Genomic DNA, 21,212 nt, shown 5'->3' with positions numbered 1-21,212 from the left:
TATTTTTTATTTTCCGTTCTCTGCCCCTCGGTAAGAAAAACATGTGTCACAATATATGATGAGTGTCAGTAAATACAGATATCTATGTATATATCCTGTAAAGTTGCATAACTATATGAAGTAAAGAATGTTATTAATATGGTGGTGTGTTCACAGATGACATGATGAACGGGGAGTTTTTACCTAGTTGGTCAATTGGGGCAAATTACCTTGTTTAATATGAGCAGTGCAATCTTTCCGATCGCAAATAGAGGAAGAAGAAGACGAGGAGGACGATGGAGAGGACTGTGACGGATACCCGTTACTTTTAGAACATAGCGATGCAAATGTTAAGCCATATATGTTGGGTTTTATATCATATTCTTCGTCGGAGAGGGGAGCTTCCGATATGGTTTCCAAATCTGAAGAGCAGGGCACTACTGATGATGGTGAAGATGATAGTAGAGGTGGACATTCTGGTAATTTTGTCATTGGTTCCAAGTTCATATTATTCCTACCCATATTTTTACTGTTACTTGACATGTTTCCAATATCATCGACATAACTTCTTGGTATCATATCATTCATTTTTTGTATTGCTTCAGCAGTACCCGTACCCAATGAATAGGAACTCTTGCTATTAGTAGTTGTATGGGCGTATGTGTCTCCTAGATATGAGTGATATTGTTCTTGACTATCATAATCATTATCATCATCCTTTTCTATGTCATAGAAATTTTGAGGCTGTGCAGATAAGTTTCTTGGTATCAGCATATTTTCATTATTTTTATTAAAAAAATCATCATCTTGTGATATAGGTGGATCTGCATAATTAGTTATACGAGGTAATGGTCCCATCATATCATTATTTTTATTGTTATAGTAGTACGAATGTTGTCTTTGATGATTTTCAAAATTTTCAAAATTTTGAATATTATCTAATAATTGATCCAATAAATTGGCATGTCCTACCATTTCTCTTAAGTTGTAACCTTTAGTTTCACCTTGTTTGGCACATTTAGATAATTTTTGTTCCACTAGTGTTAAGAGCCTTTTTTGCTTTTGAATAGAAGTGTATGTAAAGGAATTCATTTCTTTGTTTTTTGCTTGGTTGTTTGTTTGTGTAATGATTGAATATGAATGGAGAAACCAACATAGGATTTTCATATGATGAAAGTTTTTTACAAAATATATTATATAGATTACACTTTTTTTATTCTCGAAGATACATATTAAATGATGAAACTAGTGGATCTACAACAAGAAACAAATTCAGAAAGAAAGAACAAATCCATAACAATAGAGAAACGGTGATTATCGGTTTTTCGAAGGGTGAATCTGAGACAATGTTTGCATATAGAGAACGGCTACTATTGATTAATAATAGTAGTATATTAACTCTTCTTGTTGGAGAACAGAGTAAGATAGAGAAGAACACCCCTTCGGATCAAGTGTAGAAGGAGCAATAGGCAATCATATCTATCTATCTGGATATAAGGGTTTTAATTATCCCGCGGTAAGCATTTTTCTGTTATTATGATTTGGATCAACTCAAAGCAACGCGCATCGAGAGAGTAATAATGCAATGGAAATAACAATAGAAGGAAAGGAATAAGAATTTTTCTCGAAACCTTGTTGATTACTTCATTGTTGTTAACATTCATGGAACGGTAAAGTTAATTAATACGAGTGTTCTCCCACCCACAGACGTATACCCTCGAGGAGAGGAAAAAACGGAGTTGGGCGAATGGTAATAAATACTGTTAGCCATATTCGTAAGCATACATACAAACACATGCGTATGTGCATACATCTTGTAATGCCATGCTATGACTCCTCGTTGCCCCCCCCTCCTCTCCAATGTCCCCTTATTGTCATTTCTCCATTTAAATTCTCAACGATCGCCTTATGTCATCGATGATGTAACCATTATATGTGTACATACTATTTATATTATATATTATATATGCAGCTAATATATTCTATGGCCTCTAGAACGTACGTCCGTGCATATGCTTCTTAACCTTCCCCTCATGCTTGTTTCTTTTCCCATTCCCTTCTATGCATCGGACCCCCTCACCCCTGAGAACCCATACCTCCAGCATCCTTTTTTTCCGAGGCAGGCCGAGACTTCCCGAGAGGAGAAGATGGAGTCTAGGGTTAGCCAAAAATAGATTTATCATATGTAAGGACAAAAGAATATAACCCTGGGCTGTCTGTTCGGTACCCTAATTTAACTATTTTTTGAACTATCGAAATTTGAAGAAACATAGCTACGTATGTACGTACATTATTATACCAAAAACACTAGACCGTTAAAATTAATATAGGCTGCAATATGCTTAAGGGAAAAATCAAAAAACAACAACAAACGAGTTAGAGAAGTGAATAGCAGCACTAGTTTCACGTTAAAACAAACTGGCAACCAAACCACAATCACAGCTACTAGTCATGTTATTGCCTATGTTAAGAAACCGTGGCATAGCAGTATCATCTTCACTAATTGCCATAACGAGGCCGATGTCATCATACTCAACATGCCCTTCTATTATGAATGTCAAACAAATACCCCTTCAACATTCAAAGAGATTTCAATCTACTACTACTACAACCACAAATGAAAATATATCTCCAGGTAATCTAAATGAATCATTACAATCCTTAACAGATGAAGAAGTAGATCAATGGTTAGAATCGATAAACGAACTAAAGAAACAATTTCAACAAACAGGTTTCAACCCAGAAACATCCCTAGCACCACCAGGCCAACCGAAAATAGATCTAATACAAGAATCCTTACAAGACCAACAATTTCAACCCACAAAGGAACAATTAGAAGAATACGAATCATTATCAGGGAAACCAATACCATTGAAATTCGATCCTATAGTGAAACATGTAACTAATATGATAATGAGAGACGGTAAGAGAGCAAAAGCAGAAAGAATCATCTCTAAAGCATTATACCTTGTTCATAGACAATTGAAAGTGGACCCTATACAAGTATTGAAGGAGAATCTTGAGAATTTGTCTCCTTTGATGATTACTAAGACTTTCAAGACAAAAGTTGCTAAAGCAGCAATGATCCCGGTGACACTGAATGAAAGACAAAGGCATAGGATTGCATGGAAATGGATCGTGGAAGGTGCAAATTCAAGAGTTTCTAAGGATTTTTCAGTAAGATTAGGTGAAGAATTAGTAGCTGTTTATAAGGGTCAAAGTTCTGCTTTCGATAAGAGAGATCAAATTCATAAGACCTCAATTGCTCATAGAGCTTATATTAAATTAAAGTAGAATGAAAAGTATTTTGAGCACTGGGGAAAATAGAATCAATCTTGTACATACATATAAAAAACATAAATTACATAATGAAAATGATACTGTCTTATAATAGAATGCTAAAATATAATGTTATAATATATGTCTAGTAATGTAACCTCCTCTAGGGAGAAGACAGATTTATTTGAATACCGCAATGAAAGATTTATAACAATTTATTGCTAATAGTCTGGGACGTTGGTGCAATTGCTCAAAATCATACGTAAGTTTATAAACTTAAGTATGGGATAGTGTAAGCCGAATACTAGTTGTATCCTGTTCAAGTATAACGAAGATCATAACAAAGTGTTTTACCTGCATATGTGCAGGCTGAGCTTGACGATCCTTTCGAGAGCTACTAATGAGAACTTTGCAACTGAAGTTACTTCAAAGAACGTCACCAATCTTAGAACCTTTTCCAATAGTATTTGATAGTTATTTACATGATACTATAGGCAATAGATAACAAACCAGAAGTATTTTTACAAGATATAGCATCCTAAGCTTCCTAACCTTATCACAAAAAACAATTAACATATCAGATACACATAATACTTGCTTTGTCTTGTATTGTCTTGACTTGTCTTATGTCATCTTATTTAAAGGATTATTACTCATATTTTTCACTTTTCTTGTTTTATCTCATTAAGTCAAATTCTTCGAGAATCATTTTTGAAAAATTTCCAGATGATCTAAAATATATTACTATATCAATGCGAAAATTGGAATGGGTACTTCAACAACTATTTAAATAAATGAGTAAAGAAGGGCATTACATACTATTTAAGAGACTGTACTCTGAAAAATAATGAATAGTTTCGCTACACACAGTATTTTAAATCCTCAACGGTTGATTCAACTTTATCAATTCCATCCAAAATTAAAAAATATATGGTACTTAGTCGCAGCGACATCCTTCAGTGTTTGTAATGAACCTCAAGAAATACCCAAACTATATCATTATGCCATGTCCTTAAGTGATGATCATGCCAAGAAATATAGAGTCACGTTAGCTCATAAGACAATGGAACTAGTCAACAATCCAGATCATGACTTAAAGGCAAGATTAATCAATGAAATTTATTCAAACCCATCCACACCGCAATTGAAACTAACTCAAAAATTTAGAGATGCTCTATTAACTTCAGGACCGTTAGCTGGATTACCTCGTGCGATTAATGGACTCTCTAGCTTGAAAGAATATACTCCCACCGTATTACTGCCGAAAACACCACAAATTGACCCATGGGAAGCTGCTATGGGTAGAGAAGAACCTTGCCCTGCAACGATGAGGGAACAAATTCACTCTATGCAGGATAGGACTAAGATAATACAACGTGGGTTAAACCATTGGAATAGTCTGTATAATAAAGTATCCACAAGAGTGGTGAATAATATGAATTCTTCATATCCAGACTTATGGTATTATGCATTGGTTCATGTTTATGGACCTTTGTTATCATTTGTAGATGTTTTAAATGCTCAAGAGAAAAGTTTGATCGTCATTGCTTCCTTAGTACCGCAGGATGTTAATCCACAATTAAGAGGACATTTAAAGGGAGCTTTGAATATTGGTTGTGATTTCGAAACTATTGAAGCCACTAGAAGACTGTCTATCTTGGTTTCTCAATGGTGTGGGATAACTTGGAGAGACGGAATTGTACAATTAACTAAGAAAAAAAAGTAGACAATCATGATGATTTTACGTCACATTTTTATAGACTCTTGTTTCAAACATATACTAATATTATATATTCAATTTCTTTTGTTATGAATGAAGAGTTTTATTGATTGGTTACATAAAAAGAATATGCTTAATTGTATAGATATACGCGAGACACTAAAAAAAGTTGTTTCACTGGACATGTTTCTTTGTCTTTCCCTTTTTTTTTTAGAAAAATCACTTTTTCCCAAATAAATCCAAACCGAATGATTGTAACTTCAAACCAATCCCTTTTACTGATTCTCCCACTGAAATAGATCTATCTAATGTAGAATTATCCTTGTCTTTCATTAAATCTGAGTCATCCACAGCGACAAATGGCCCGTTCATTTCATCTTCTCTTCTACCATATAATTGCCACCACCATTGAATTTTATTTAAATCTGGTAGGATCCAATCCTCTTCATCGGATATCAATGCTATGTCATTACCATTGTCACCTTGAATTTCTTCTCCTTCGTTCATCGCATCCTTATTCCCTTGAAACGGTATATATTGAGTATTAATGAATTCCTTCTCACGGGATAAAAAATAATCCCAAACACTTCTTGTTCTATGTTTTGCATCCATTTCAATTAATGTCCTTTCATTATCAAATAAAAATGTCCCATATTGACAAGAATATAAATGATAAACTAACCTTCTCAAAAATCGTTCATTAAATTCAAAGGATGTTGGGTTTTGAATCAATAATTGATAAACACAATCTAAAAATTGTTGGAAAATTGGTGATATAAACTTTAAATCATTGTTTTTCCATTTCTTATTAATTTTAAATTTATTGGACATTTTATTAATCAATACAGAATTTGAATTTATATTATTTTGTAAGCTTTTATCCATTATTAACAATTCATCATAATCATTATGAGAATCACCACCACCTAGAAGTCCCCTTTGGTCATTGATTATTTTCGACGGTATATTCTTAGTCGTCGATGTTGTAGAAAATGTTGTATTATCATGGAAAATCCTTTCAGAACCAAGATGACCGCATCTTTCTAAAAATTTATGGCCAAATGAAACCCATTCTTTCTCCACTAAAATTATGAAACCTTCCATAGTTCTATAATATGGATCTATACAAAGTTCAATCAGTGAGCAAACTTGTGCTGTACGATCCCAACCATCAGAACAATGGATTAATAAATTAGATCCATTAAATATCACGGACTTGACTAAAGTTTCTGTAGAACTTAATAGTATCTTGATCGTCTTTAGCCAATTTTTACCTTTCGATGATGTATTAGCGGAATTATTTTTCAAATTTTTTTTCAAATTCGAATTCGTTATGCCATTCAATTGTCTCTTATTTATGGGTAAATTTAAATCTCCATCTACAAGAAAATTGTCAATTAATGAATTCATTATATCTGACATGACATGAATATTATCAATACCTAAAAACATTCTCTTTGTATGATTTTTGCCATTCGGTGTACTTAATTGTGGGAATGCATAATTGTCCATATTTTCAGTACCACCACCAAGAGCCACCTGTGCAATTGCATTTGTCATAGGGCGAGCATCCACAATAACATTTTGTCTTGTTGAAATCGAAGCAATGTTATTATTAAGTGGTAGTTTATTACAGCAATTAAAACATTCCATTACTAATTTTTCATCTTGAATTGATCTTTGATTTATGATACCTGGTAGAGGTTGTGCTGACCTTACTATACTAGCACCATTTCTCTTGTAAAAATAAGTTAATACCGGTATCCTATTTTGTGATCTATATTTTGCCGCATGTGTTAATAATGAATCAGATGTCGAGGTAGGGACAATTAGTTTACTAGGATATGTTGATGAAAATTTATAGTCTGAATTTATTAACGACAGTCTCCATGGGAATGTTTCGCCATGCTCAGTATGTTCATCGTTGTTTCCAATTAATTGAAGGCCTTGTCTTTTGAATTCTCTTTCAGGAGAATATAAATTCCAACCATTAAATTGAAGTTCAGCCCTATTAGGAGTATATAAGAAGGCATATAATTGTGAAATATCATTCAATGAAGTTAATTTTAACAATGAATCAAATACAGCATTAGCTTCAAATTCATTTATGAAATCTAATGATATGATGGTATAATCTTTACCTATAATCTTGATATTAATTAATGACCATAGATCTCGATGTTCATACCATTGGAAAGTAGACTTGTTATGGAATTGAGACTCATTTAGTTGATTTTTATCTTTTAATTTAGACAATAACGTGGAACCTTGATTTTTAAAGACAGATCCAATCATCGGGTACGCAAACCAAAATTCTGTAGATAAAGCATTTGATGAGAATATTAAATGATGTGTAGTTAAATGTAATGTTCCAATTACAGGAATTCCTCTTTTATGCAATACAACATTTTCAACTTTGGTAATCTTGATATATTCCATAGCTTTTTCCTTTCCTTATTAGATGCCTATATATTAAACATTTAACGCAAGCTATCTTTTTTCTTGATTCAATAAGTTTAGTTATCAGATATCAAACAGGGATTATATAGTGTTTTCTTCATGAGGTAAATTTCCTTTCAACGTATATACTTGGATCAACATCCTAGGGCCTCGTTCTTGTAACGCTATATAGTTATTGTTCTAGATTTCACAATCTCCAAGTTTACGCAATCAATACAAGGAATGAGGAAGATGACAAAATGAATAAGTAAAGATGGGGATTTACATATAATATGTACTTCAAACGAATAATAAGAATATATCATCCTAACTGACTCTTTTTGGTTGGTAAACTAAACATTATACATCATATAGAGACTCGTTTTCTTGGTATGAAATTAATAAGACCCCCATACTTAAAAGATGAACTTGGTTTTATTGTACTTAAAGAAGGTTGGTAGACATTACACCCCAATAAGAATAGACATTGTATTGCTTTTAGAACTTAAAATTTATTATCAAGTCTTTGTGGAGGACCTCTCGGTCGAACAGTCACTATAAAATAGTAGGTGGCTTCCGTATATAAATATAAATGTCATTTTTAATGTATAGTTCAAGAGTTAGCCAATCTAGATATGAGGTCTTGGTATTTATTTATTTCGTAATTGCAAGATCTATATAATTCCTACTCACGTTTCATGGAGGAATAATTGAGATATACCTAGACAATGGCTTTGCAAAAATTCTTATATATCAGATCCCTTGAGCGAGGATTTTCCATTTTACCTGAAAGGCAGGTACAGGGTGTTTTTAAGATTATCATTTTTATTTAGTTGCTCTTACCCATTTTTAAAGACATTAAAGAATGATTCTTCCGGCATTAAGTTCGAGATCTCTCAGTTTAGGCGCAGAGTTTTCTCCAGAAAACAAACTTTTCTTCCCAATGCCTCCTCATCGATGATGCTATTAATATGAACAAATTGGTTCGAACGCTTCTTGCTTCTTTTACTACTATGTTACTTATTATCTTCACCACTTCATTGCGGATTTACCTTTGCTGAGCATATGTTCAGTCGAGTCTTACCGCATTGCTCGTGCTTGCAATGGAATGTCTACAATAATGTACGTAGAATATAGCATGAGTAAACCTATAGAATCTAGACCATCTAGCTCATTCGATGTGTTACATAGCAGAAGATTAGTTCTAGCTTTTAGGTCGTATTTAACCCACTGATATGTAATATTTGCATTATTCAATACAAAATTTATTATTCAATAATTTTGTCGTAAAACGTAATAAAACTCTGTTGAGATTAGAGAAGCATAACTTATGGTTGATATATCCATGAGAGATTATGGACTGGTAAACTTCTTTTACCTAAATAACCGGTCATATCTCATAACCATAAAAAAATGTAGAAGATATTATTATTATCATTATTAAACCAAAAATAGTTTGGTATTAAATATACCGAAAAAAAAAAAGGAACATAAAAAAACATAAAAACCTTCCTAATAAAACAGAACACGGGAATTGTAAGAGTGATCGTTATTTTTTTTTTTAATCACAAAGACAAATAGTTTCCAACTCCAAGATATATTTCCCTTCTTTGAATTTTTGATCATTCATTTCACTTTGAATATATTTCCAACCAACTAAATTCTTACACCAATGGCATAAGATATCACAAACCAAATATTCCCCCGTAATCATTGGTCTTGTTTCCATAGTACCTTCAATAACATTAACCACATGATCCATCAAATATGCATCTCCAGTCTTGCCTCTATAATCTTTGGACATAATTTCATTAGATGATGATAAATGTGTCCTACAATGACGACATCCAAATGTCATGAATTTCTTAAGACTAATACTACCATTAGATGGTGCTATTGATCTTGTTATCCCAGACATTCTATTATCAAATAACATATTATCATGCTCGACTCCTTCACCATCTTCATCTTCATCATAATATTCATCATTTTCATTTTCATTTCCATTCCCATTTTCATCGTATTGATTATTATAGATTGAATTGAAATCATTATCTGTGGGAGAGAATACAGTATGACGATTTTGATGATTACGATGATTGCGACGACCATTTCGATATGATCTGGTACTGGATTCATGATTTAAATGAGGATAAATCAATGAAGTAGTGACCACTGATGATGGAGTTCTCACGATTCTAAAGGCACCATTTTCATAACGAAGATGTCTTGGTGGTGGAATTGGAGATGGAGCTGATGAAAATATACCACTTCGATTTGTTCCTACGTTTTCATTACGAGATCGGTTGTTACTAATGCTATTGTATGATGAACGTTTTTTCTCTTTAAATGTTAAATTTGAAGGTCTTTCAATGTATGATGTGTACCGTAATCCCATTTCTCTTTCCCTTTATCTGCTCTTCAATATCAGAGTTTTTTGGTTCTCTCAAATCTTACCTCTTTCTTAGTAAGACACTGTCTTCAATTGGCTTGTTTTATAAATAAGATATACTTTAGTTGTATGTTTTGTTCTATAGTAGGCTTAGAGATTAATTATGTTATGGATTGAGTAATAATCCAAGAGGAATTGATGTTGGATCCTATTGATTGAGTTGTTACTCTATTAATAAGAAAAGTGACCAAGAAGAGGGCAGAAGGGAAGGGAGGAAGGAACATGGGGTGCCTTGATGATAAGGAAAGGTCTATTACCTTTATATAATATAATGTTAAGGGTAACTATAAAAGCGTTTCGTGATGTTACCTAATCCAATCCAATCCAATCCAAACGAAACGAAACGAAACGAACTATGGATACGAATGTGCAGAGTTCAACCACTAGATACATGTATTACTCATAAGGAATGTCATGGTTACGGATCACCGAAGTTACTTGTACAATTTTACTCGCAGGTATTTCAATTACTTATACGGTTAACGCAACCTTAGATAAATGTAAGGGCAATTTAACGACATTACTGTTCAAGTATATATGATACTATTTCTCTATACTTTCTTTGACACGCTCATGTCATTAATATGTGCCATCAGTATTAGCATCAGTATTAGTATTGGTATTTGACTTACCGTTGTTGCAATGATATGTCGTGCTTCCAGTGCTCTCATTTGCTTTCGCCCTTTAGAATACTATTCTTTACTCCTGCTATGTATCCATCCATGCCTCCAACCATCCCCTGGACTCTCCTTTATAGCATCGGAGTGAGATAGTGCTATCCGTGTAGGCTTATTTTACCTTATCTCACGACCTTCCGTGTATGTATGGCCACAACTATATCAACAAGACTGTATATTTTAATGGTGTTATCCGCGGCCCCCTCCCCTTCTCACAATATTAAGATTGAGTTAAGGTCCGATGGCATTTTATGGTATTATACTGTGTGCTGTGTGCTGTATGCTGAATATACATACTGGGGTGTCCGGATCTTTATCATCCTACTGATTATAAACACGTTCGTGAAGGTTTGTTATGGGGTTTCCTCGGCGGCTAGGAAACCACACTATTTCCTATTTAGGTATGCTAATGAATGGATATCTCTTACCCGATGAGGCAGGCCGTGGCAGTTGGTGTTACCCGTAAACTTCCACCCAGACACCCACCGCATCTGTGAACATTTCCAAAAAAAATGCAGAACTTCGCCAATTCTTGCACTTAAAGTCTAAAAAATGAGCGAATTGGACGAATTTGAACAAAAAAGTGACTGTTAAGTGCAATAACAAGAGAGGTGCCCCAAAAAAAGCAAACAAAAGAACCGAAACCAACTCCGAATCTTCATTGATTGAAAAACAACCATTTAGTCATATTTCCAACACGTAGCGTAGTTTTCAAATACGGTCAAATTAAACTAAACAACATCAACTATATAATAAACACATAAAATAGTACCAATAATCATTAAAATAATTTCTTGCTCAACTAACATACATACTGTAACTGCTTAAAGAAATTACCACTAACTGACCCATCCGTGTCTGGGTGTTGTTCTCTAAGTGAAAATTTTTCTCTGACTCACGCATCCCTCCCTCTCTTCCATCTTCCAGACGGCAAAATGCAAATGAAAAGACAAATGAATGAGTGACACTTGCAATATAATCATTATTTCAACAAACTTGTACGTACTCTCATATTTATTGTTTATTCTTGACTACATGTTGATGTCACCTTTTAATGCTATTTTTTTCTCGAGTGTTTTCTAACGTCTCATTCTTGTATATATATATATTCTCTACTTTGATCGAGATTTGAATTATCTTACATCGAAGAATAGATTCAATAACGTTGTATCTATTTGATTTTCCTTGTATTATCACTCATTCCCAAGGACAATAGCTTGACCCAACAGCAACCCAGAGAAATAATCAAAAGATGACCTCAATTTATAAATCAACAGAACCATCTGTGTCCACCTTCAATACACCATCATATAATCCTCAATTAGTTGAAGGTGTGAATTCAGTACTAATCATCGGTTCAGGTGGTCTATCCATCGGTCAAGCAGGTGAATTCGATTACAGTGGTTCTCAAGCAATTAAAGCTCTAAAAGAAGCTGAAAAGAAAACTATATTGATTAATCCAAATATCGCTACTAATCAAACTTCTCATTCGTTAGCTGACAAAATCTATTACCTACCTGTCACTCCCGAATATATCACTTACATCATCGAACGTGAAAGGCCGGATGCTATCCTTTTAACATTCGGTGGTCAAACTGGTCTAAATTGTGGTGTAGCATTAGATAAAAATGGTACCTTAAAGAAATATAACGTTAAAGTCCTAGGTACTCCAATCCAAACTTTAATCACATCTGAAGATAGAGACCTTTTCGCTCAAGCATTAAAGGAAATCAACATCCCAATCGCTGAATCCATCGCTTGTGAAACCATAGATCAAGCCTTAGACGCAGCTGAACAAGTAAAATACCCTGTCATCGTTAGATCCGCATACGCCCTTGGTGGTCTAGGTTCTGGATTCGCCAACAATGCTGAAGAAATGAAACAATTAGCTTCACAATCTTTATCATTAGCACCACAAATCTTAGTGGAAAAATCATTGAAAGGTTGGAAAGAAGTTGAATATGAAGTCGTTAGAGATAGAGTAGGTAATTGTATCACAGTATGTAATATGGAAAATTTCGACCCATTGGGGATCCATACCGGTGATTCAATGGTATTCGCTCCATCACAAACTTTATCTGATGAAGAATATCATATGTTAAGATCAGCTGCCATTAAAATCATTAGACACCTTGGTGTCATTGGGGAATGTAACGTTCAATACGCTTTACAACCTAATGGATTGGATTATTGTGTCATTGAAGTTAACGCTCGTTTATCACGTTCATCTGCTTTGGCTTCCAAAGCTACAGGTTATCCATTGGCTTATACTGCCGCTAAGATTGCTCTTGGTTATACTTTACCGGAATTACCAAATCCAATTACAAAGACTACTGTCGCTAATTTCGAGCCTTCATTAGATTATATCGTAGCTAAGATTCCAAAATGGGATTTATCTAAATTCCAATATGTGGATAGATCAATTGGATCCTCAATGAAATCTGTGGGTGAAGTTATGGCTATCGGTAGAAACTATGAAGAAGCTTTCCAAAAGGCTTTGAGACAAGTGGATCCTTCTTTGTTAGGTTTCCAAGGTTCAAATGAATTCGGTGATAAATTAGATGAAGCTTTATCCGTTCCAACTGATAGAAGAGTCTTAGCTATCGGTCAAGCTTTAATTCATGAAAATTATACCGTGGAAAAAGTTCATGATTTAACTAAGATTGATAAATGGTTCTTACATAAATGTATGAACATCGTTAAGATGTATAAAGAATTAGAACAAGTTGAAAAATTAAATGATCTAACTCAAGATATTTTACAAAGAGCTAAGAAAGTTGGGTTCTCTGATAAACAAATCGCTTCATCCATTAAGGATCCAAATGTTAATGAATTTGACGTAAGAAAATTAAGAAAATCATTCGGTATTATCCCATTTGTTAAGAGAATCGATACTTTAGCTGCAGAATTCCCAGCTACCACAAATTATCTTTACACCACTTATAATGCTACAAAGAGCGATGTGGAATTTGATGAACATGGTATGTTAGTCCTTGGTTCAGGTGTTTACCGTATTGGTTCATCTGTAGAATTCGATTGGTGTGCTGTTAACACTGCCAAGACATTGAGAAATGAAGGTAAAAAAACTATTATGATCAATTATAACCCAGAAACTGTTTCTACTGATTTCGATGAAGTTGATAGATTATATTTCGAAGAATTATCTTATGAAAGAGTTATGGATATTTACGAATTAGAAAGCTCAGAAGGTTGTATCATTTCCGTTGGTGGTCAATTACCACAAAATATCGCATTAACTCTATTCAACAATGGTTGTAATATCTTGGGTACAAGTCCTATTGATATAGATAGAGCTGAAGATAGACATAAGTTCTCCTCCATTTTAGATTCCATTGAAGTTGGTCAACCAGATTGGAGTGAACTAAGTTCCGTTGAGGAAGCTAACGTCTTTGCCGCTAAAGTTGGGTTCCCTGTATTAATTCGTCCATCATACGTTCTTTCTGGTGCCGCCATGAGTGTTGTTAATAATGAAGAAGAATTGAAAAATAAATTAACCTTAGCATCTGATGTGTCTCCTGATCATCCTGTCGTTATGTCTAAATTTATTGAAGGCGCACAAGAAATTGATGTTGATGCAGTTGCTTATAAGGGTCATGTCTTGATTCATGCTATCTCTGAACATGTAGAAAACGCTGGTGTCCATTCCGGTGATGCTTCTCTCATCTTACCACCACAAACTTTATCTGATAAAGTCAAGGCTGATTTAAAGGAAATTGCTGATAAAGTTGCTGTTGCATGGAAAATTACAGGTCCTTTTAACATGCAAATTATCAAAGATGGTGATAAACCATTAAAGGTTATCGAATGTAACATTAGAGCTTCCAGATCATTCCCATTCGTGTCTAAAGTGCTAGGTACAAACTTTATCGAAATTGCAGTGAAGGCATTCTTAGGTGGTGATAAAGTCCCAAAACCTGTTGATTTAATGTTGGGTAAAAAATACGATTACGTTGCCACTAAAGTGCCACAATTTTCTTTCACAAGATTGGCAGGTGCTGATCCATTCTTAGGTGTTGAAATGGCATCTACTGGTGAAGTCGCCTCCTTCGGTAAAGATCTATTAGAGAGTTATTGGGCTGCCATTCAAAGTACAATGAACTTCCATGTTCCATTACCTGACTGCGGTATTTTGTTAGGTGGAGATTTATCAAAGGACTATTTAGGTCAAGTAGCCGCCATACTGGCTCCACTAAAATACAAACTTTATGTTACAAATGAAGCTGCTCAAAAATATATTCTTCAACATATAGGTGAAACGGCTGGTTCTATAGTAAAGATAATTGAATTTCCAAAGAATGATAAGAGAAAATTACGCGAATTATTCCAAAAGTATGATATTAAGGCTGTTTTCAACTTGGCTTCTAAGAGAGCAGAAAACACAGATGATGTCGATTATGTTATGAGAAGAAATGCAATTGATTTCGCCATCCCATTATTCAACGAACCGCAAACTGCATTATTGTTTGCAAAGGCTTTGAATGCTAAATTAGCAGAAAAGATGAAAATACTAGAGTCGAAAGAAGTCATAATTCCAAGTGAAGTTCGTAGTTGGGAAGAATTTGTTGGTTTTAGACCAATGTAACGATAAAGAAGGAACAATATTTAGGGACTTCGAGAACAATCTAACGAAATAAACCTTAAATACAAATTAGATAGAATTCTGTAAATTATATTATTTAATGTGTGTCAAAACAAAATTGAAAAACTATTAATAATTAGTGGATCGGGGAAGAATTTCGAAAATTTGAATGGATTGTTGTGTATTTCCGTTTAGTTCCTGTTTCCTCCAGGGTTCGATGGAATGGTCGAAATCTCATTTAAAACAAATTGTAATAGTCGTCATCAACAAGTAGTAAACAACTCATTAAAAGTAAACCCCATTATCTATTGAAGTAAGGTTGACCGTTTATCTGTACAGTAACAGAGAAATCGTCGGCGGATATGGAAGGAAATGATACTGTGGAGGAGTACTATTTAAATAGACTAAGTTCCAAAGATCTCGAGCAGCAACAGCAATTTAAGAAATTACAGGAGCAACAAATATATCAGAGAAATTCACAAGCTCAACAAAATATGTCTGTAGTAAAGATAGTTCAAGCGGAACAAGCAAGTACCACGAATGGACAGAAGAGAGTACGAAATAATATGGATGTTATCAGTTATAAACGAATGAAGAGTTGAAGATAATTGATTATTCCAGGAATTGAGTAGGTATACATTATTTATAAAAAAGGGTTAACCTAAATTGGAGTATGAAAGGGTAAAATAATATTAGAATCCATTACAACCAGCAAGATTTATAAAATAAGAACGATGTTCTTCAGTGCGGAGCCACTCTTCAACTTTTTCAATCAAATCATCACGAATACTTTGTTTAGATGCTTCTTCAGAGGCAAGACCTATATAACTGAGATCTTCAATATAATGGGGAAGAGAAATTTTGTCGATAAAGATTTCTAACCCTGCGGGTTCATAGAATGGTGGGACCATTGGAATGTAGTCTCTTGTATGAATAATTCGATAATAACCTTTGTCTAATTTCATTTCACCCTTTGAGACGTATGTATCATGAAGTTCTTTGGAATGAAAAAGCTCGTCTACCCATTCTTTCATCTCGTTGTTAAACAACCTTGGTGTAGCATATGTGATAACAGATGGTTCATAACCTCTTAATCTTAGCTCAATTCCGGCCATTGAGGCCAATGCTGCCCCCAATGAATGGCCAGTGACGATTGAATGATAGTCAGGATATTGCCTTAAAATATTCTCCAATTTATTAAGGAAAAATCTACCTAAAGTCCTACTGAATTTTGAAAACCCTCTGTGAATCATACAATCCTTACATTCTTTAATTATTCCACGTTCGATCATTTTTTTGTACTCATCCACACAAACAGGGTTCCATTTGGTTGGAGATATTTCAAAATCACTAAACCAATCTTGTATAGTTGTAGAGCTTCTAAAGGCACAAATAACAACTTTCTTTTCATGATCAATGGCCACATAACCAGTACCTAATTCACCTGATTCCGCAGTTAACACTGCGGCGATCCATGTATCGGAACAAGTGGGATTCAATAATGGATCATAACAGAATCTAATAGTGCTGGGACATCCACCTTGGTTTAATGTTTTCCCGGGTATTATTGTATCTTGCGTAATACAACTTGTCATTCCAGACATTTTACTAAAATAAACTAATCTTTCATAGGTAGGATTTGTTATCTTTACAATTTTTTTCGAATTAGCTTGATATTGTTGCCGTGATGATACAGAATTGGTATCTTGAAAATCGCTTGAAGGAATGAGATCGGGTTTCATTTTAGAAGAAGAACAAAACTGAAATAATGTTATTAACAGCGTTATAACGAAGCTCTTCTTGGACGTAAAGGCAAACATGACTTTAAGACGTCTTTTACCTTCCTTAATAATGGAAAATTATCTTCGAAAAACAAATCAGTTCTGATATTGTATACTAACGTATTGATAATCTTGAATGTCCACCAGTGGATTATTCAAAGGTTTGTAGTCGGGAATGTAGTTTTTAATTTGGTTTTATTATCACGATGCGTTTGTTTTTTATATCTCTGTCGCAATCTTTTGTGACATTAGACATACCGGACAAGTCGCATAGACGCTTATTGCATAAAAAATAATACCATTCGTAAAGTCCATTATAATTAAGTAAAAGAAAAGAACGATTCTTAAAACAACAAGAAGAACAACTACAACTACAATATATAGCAAAGCTTTATTTTATAATCTCATGTTACTTAGCAAAAGTCATTAAACAATCGATTTTTTTGTCTTTTAATCCCCATTATTTCAATTTCAACGTTATCTGTCCTATAAAAACAAATCTTAACTCATATCTTGATTATATAATAGTTCTACTCATCCTATTTTAGGAGGTGCTTTTAGGAGAGTCATGTGGAAAAGCAGCATGAAATCTTTTATTTCTATATGAATATATTGTTGTTTATGTATGGCTAAGTGAATAGCTCAAATAATACGTTACATAGAGTAGCAACGCCCCATATGTTACACATAATTATTCCTAACAATCTCATTTTCCTTTGAGCCCATTCACGAACTTGGTCGGGACCACCAAATATTATTATGAGAATAATTAGTTGAATAATGATACCAATACATGATACGATGAATTTATGATTATAATTTGTTGTAGATTCTCCTTCTTTCAATTCCACATATCTTAAGAACCACCAATAATTAGAACCCTTATGAATAAATAACATAGCAATTAATCCACTAAATCCAATGCCGCCCATTGAATTTAACATTACACCACCTAAACATGAAGTTATTGAGATGATAAAAAATTTAGTGGCAATTTTCGTAATATGTTCAATATCATCTTGATGTGGTACTCTTAAGTACAACCTACACATGGCAATATTTGAAATAAGATCACTTATTGAATTACCCCATGCAAAAATGGTCAAACCAAGAATTGCCTTTGAAATACCTGTTATAGATTGATAAATTTCCATCATTTCTATTAAAGAATTTGCTATCACTGATATATAAAGAATAGAGTTTAGTATTCCAATAGAAAGGAAGGTTATGTTTATTATCGTGTTTAATGATTCTATTGATCTACGAGATTGTGATTTTTCATTTATTTCTGATTCTTGATCTGCAGTTGTTATTATTATTGAAAATTTATTATGAGATCTAATCGTTTGATAAAATGAAATTACTAAAACAATATAACATAAAGCAATTATTGATGGAAGGGTGATTAACCACATTCTTGGTTCTCGAAATAGTAAACTTGATAAAAGGAAATATGGTACGAATGGGCATAATGATCCTTGTATGAACAAAGTCATCAATTCTAATTTTGAATAAATATATTTTTGTAAATTCTCATCAAATTCGACTAATTCAGCTGAAGGGTGTGGGCATGACATTCTCAATATAATTACAAATGGGATTGTTAATATTGATAGAATTTTATGCAGGATTGATTTTTTCCGGAAATTCAATAAATGTGGTAAGAATATTTTCAGAAAGCTATTTTGAATCCTTTTAATTTTCCTTCTATTTCTCGGTTTATGTATATTTATTACTGGGGGTGCCAATATTGTCTCATTATTTGTTAATTGGTTATTATTATTCGTATTATTATTGTTGAAGACATCATCTCTTTGGGTTTCAGGAGTATCAGAATATGGTTGGAAAGTTGCTGGTGAAGTTTGTATTTGTCTTTGAGGAAGAATATTATTATTATTTAAGTTTGATTTAATGGGTTCACTTATAGGTCTATCTTTATATGGAATGCTGGTTTTATTGTCAATTGTCGTATTATGCACATTTTCCTGTGATAATGTGGAAAGCTCATTAGCATCCTCGCTATAGTCTATTTCTAAGTTTGAGTTCGAATCGGAACTTTCTAGTATGGATAACAGACTTTGATAATCCATTGCAGATATTAAACTAGGTTTAATTCCAGTGTTCAATTGATTGGTCGACAAATCCATGAAGGGATCAGAAGACGCTTCCATTTGTTCATCTATTTGTTCAGATGACGCACTCCCATGCTCATGAATTATATTTTCTTCATCATTAATTGATATGAATTTAGATTCATTATGAGAAAACTTCCCTACTAAATATGTAACATATACGAAACACATTAACAAACAGTTTAGAATGGTAACTCTATTTCTTAAAGAGATATATGTCATGAAGCACATGGCAATTGTAGTGAACGACAAATCTTTCAGTAGATTCCTTCTTTGTAGTTTATTTATTGATATATTTGTCCTTGACATAACTATGAATATAGAACCTTCCACGATACAAAGGATAATACCACAAGCGCCTAAAACTTCACCTATGGATAATGCAGCAGCATTTAATGATGGATCTGAAGATTTTGGAGTGGTTGTCCAACTCATTAGATTGGAAAAAAGATCAGGTGATGAATTACACCACGACAATAAGACAGCCATTAGTACACCCGATGAATTCGTTGAATTGTCTTGTGTTCTACTGTTTCGACGTCTTGTTGAAACGGACGATCTATTTAACTCTGATATTTGTGCCACATTAGGGCATAGATAATCTGATGCACACATTCCAAGTAGTACGAAGGATAAAATAACGTGGATTATGCTCGGTATTATGAAAGTAAATGAATATGATGCATTGGGATATAGTAGAGATGGATGTGTTATTTTAAACAGAAAATCCATTTGTAATTCTGTAATGATATTAGAGGAAAGGGATGGGATGATTTGTGTTTATGTGCTAAATTTTGAACGCTTTTAGTATGGTGGATAAAATGCTAATTCTTACAGTCAAATGATATATAAATGCAGAAGATGGGAAAATACTATGTTTTTCCAGGGAGAATATGACGATTTAAGATCTCAACAATACTTGTATAATCTTGGTTAGAAGAGTTGGGTCTTTTAGTTTGATTGTTGTCTTATTCCATAAATTTAATATCCAGTAGGCTTATTTGACATGCACATTATATTGATATTTTATAAATTCTGATGGCAACAAAACTGTACGCTGTTCTATTTCTTTGTAAACCCTAAGTAATAAAGGGTTGTTAACAATTTAGGGCAACATTCCTTTCCTTTCTAAACATGCCCTTTTTTAGCAGGTAAATTATTTGGGAACCTGAAAACATTTGCCCCTGTGAGCCTAGCTTTTATAAAACTGCGCCTTTTTCCTTGCCAAAACGTCTCACTTTGAAGATGCCACATAATCTACAAAACGCAGAAACAGAACAAAAGCAATCATTAAAAACTATAAAAGTTAGTCCTTTAAGGGGGTTCCTATTGTTCTTAACTGTAAGGAATATTTTTTATCATCATGTAATCAATATTATATTATTGGAGACCGAGTAAAGCAAGAAAACTCTTGTGTTTCTGAAAGCCCCGAGAAAGGTTTTTTTTCATGACCATGTAAAAAAGAGTTTACAAAAGAAACATTTCTTATATTCTTCTTTACATACCATTGCTTATACTTATATTGCTTGTTTCTATTAAAAGAACTAACTACCTGGGTAGGAACTGTTATAGGAATTTATAAACCAACTTAAAGCTATTATAAAGTACATATGGTATATCTCCTGTCCAGTTTACTTGAATTCATCCAAACTATGTATAACATCATTTATATACACTGAAATCTTGAGGCCAATATAAAATATATCAAGTTATTTTATATAATGAAAAGGTACACCAGGTGTTGCATCATGATCCAGACAAAGGCTACTTATTTTGTTATAGCACGTAGAGATAGACGCTAAACTCTAGAATACACAAATATAATAAGAATTGTACGTAATATACTTGTTCATCATTTTCTTCTTCCTCAACTGTGAATTTTTCTGGTTTACGTACATACGTATGTTCTCTGAAAATAACCCTATAAATGGGGAAAAAACCGTTAACGTTTCGTCGTTCGGTCTATATTCAAATAGTTTCTGAAGGGTTTCAACTTTTCTTATCAAAACCAGTAAATTGAATTACGACTTACCAGGGCCTTACCAATGATAAGTTAAATGAGGCGGGAGATGTTCTTCTAAAAAGAAAATCGCCATATTAAAGGACTATGTAAAGTCTTCTAAGAAATGATGATGAATTTTGACAATAGAGTC

General features: G+C 33.5%; 9 protein-coding genes across 9 annotated transcripts; 4 read left to right on the top strand and 5 right to left on the bottom strand.

Annotated features, from left to right (window-relative positions):
• Positions 1 to 183: 183 nt before the first annotated feature.
• Positions 184 to 1,146, bottom strand: NDAI0D00410 (uncharacterized protein; the record flags this gene model as incomplete). The annotated part of the gene is made up of 1 exon (XM_003669550.1): positions 184 to 1,146. The coding sequence occupies one exon, from the start codon at positions 1,144 to 1,146 to the stop codon at positions 184 to 186; it is 963 nt and encodes a 320-aa protein (XP_003669598.1).
• A 1,284-nt stretch (positions 1,147 to 2,430) lies between these two features.
• RSM7 (mitochondrial 37S ribosomal protein uS7m) lies at positions 2,431 to 3,273 on the top strand (the record flags this gene model as incomplete). Its single annotated transcript, XM_003669549.1, has 1 exon — positions 2,431 to 3,273. The coding sequence occupies one exon, from the start codon at positions 2,431 to 2,433 to the stop codon at positions 3,271 to 3,273; it is 843 nt and encodes a 280-aa protein (XP_003669597.1).
• Positions 3,274 to 4,105: 832 nt separating this feature from the next.
• On the top strand, positions 4,106 to 4,984 carry PXP2 (Pxp2p; the record flags this gene model as incomplete). Its single annotated transcript, XM_003669548.1, has 1 exon — positions 4,106 to 4,984. One exon carries the CDS (start codon positions 4,106 to 4,108, stop codon positions 4,982 to 4,984), a length of 879 nt encoding a protein of 292 aa, XP_003669596.1.
• A 213-nt stretch (positions 4,985 to 5,197) lies between these two features.
• YMR1 (phosphatidylinositol-3-phosphatase YMR1) lies at positions 5,198 to 7,417 on the bottom strand (the record flags this gene model as incomplete). Its single annotated transcript, XM_003669547.1, has 1 exon — positions 5,198 to 7,417. One exon carries the CDS (start codon positions 7,415 to 7,417, stop codon positions 5,198 to 5,200), a length of 2,220 nt encoding a protein of 739 aa, XP_003669595.1.
• A 1,561-nt stretch (positions 7,418 to 8,978) lies between these two features.
• NDAI0D00370 (uncharacterized protein) lies at positions 8,979 to 9,815 on the bottom strand (the record flags this gene model as incomplete). Its single annotated transcript, XM_003669546.1, has 1 exon — positions 8,979 to 9,815. The coding sequence occupies one exon, from the start codon at positions 9,813 to 9,815 to the stop codon at positions 8,979 to 8,981; it is 837 nt and encodes a 278-aa protein (XP_003669594.1).
• Positions 9,816 to 11,798: 1,983 nt separating this feature from the next.
• On the top strand, positions 11,799 to 15,149 carry CPA2 (carbamoyl-phosphate synthase (glutamine-hydrolyzing) CPA2; the record flags this gene model as incomplete). The annotated part of the gene is made up of 1 exon (XM_003669545.1): positions 11,799 to 15,149. The coding sequence occupies one exon, from the start codon at positions 11,799 to 11,801 to the stop codon at positions 15,147 to 15,149; it is 3,351 nt and encodes a 1,116-aa protein (XP_003669593.1).
• Positions 15,150 to 15,508: 359 nt separating this feature from the next.
• Positions 15,509 to 15,748, top strand: NDAI0D00350 (DUF5137 domain-containing protein; the record flags this gene model as incomplete). Its single annotated transcript, XM_003669544.1, has 1 exon — positions 15,509 to 15,748. The coding sequence occupies one exon, from the start codon at positions 15,509 to 15,511 to the stop codon at positions 15,746 to 15,748; it is 240 nt and encodes a 79-aa protein (XP_003669592.1).
• A 90-nt stretch (positions 15,749 to 15,838) lies between these two features.
• Positions 15,839 to 16,966, bottom strand: LIH1 (putative lipase; the record flags this gene model as incomplete). The annotated part of the gene is made up of 1 exon (XM_003669543.1): positions 15,839 to 16,966. The coding sequence occupies one exon, from the start codon at positions 16,964 to 16,966 to the stop codon at positions 15,839 to 15,841; it is 1,128 nt and encodes a 375-aa protein (XP_003669591.1).
• Positions 16,967 to 17,556: 590 nt separating this feature from the next.
• On the bottom strand, positions 17,557 to 19,791 carry ECM27 (Ecm27p; the record flags this gene model as incomplete). Its single annotated transcript, XM_003669542.1, has 1 exon — positions 17,557 to 19,791. The coding sequence occupies one exon, from the start codon at positions 19,789 to 19,791 to the stop codon at positions 17,557 to 17,559; it is 2,235 nt and encodes a 744-aa protein (XP_003669590.1).
• Positions 19,792 to 21,212: the final 1,421 nt, after the last annotated feature.

Source organism: Naumovozyma dairenensis, chromosome 4 (genome assembly GCF_000227115.2).
Source record: "Naumovozyma dairenensis CBS 421 chromosome 4, complete genome".
NCBI lineage: Eukaryota > Fungi > Ascomycota > Saccharomycetes > Saccharomycetales > Saccharomycetaceae > Naumovozyma > Naumovozyma dairenensis.
The sequence above is the reverse complement of the archived record's forward strand: the minus strand, read 5'-3'. Positions and strand labels throughout refer to the sequence as shown.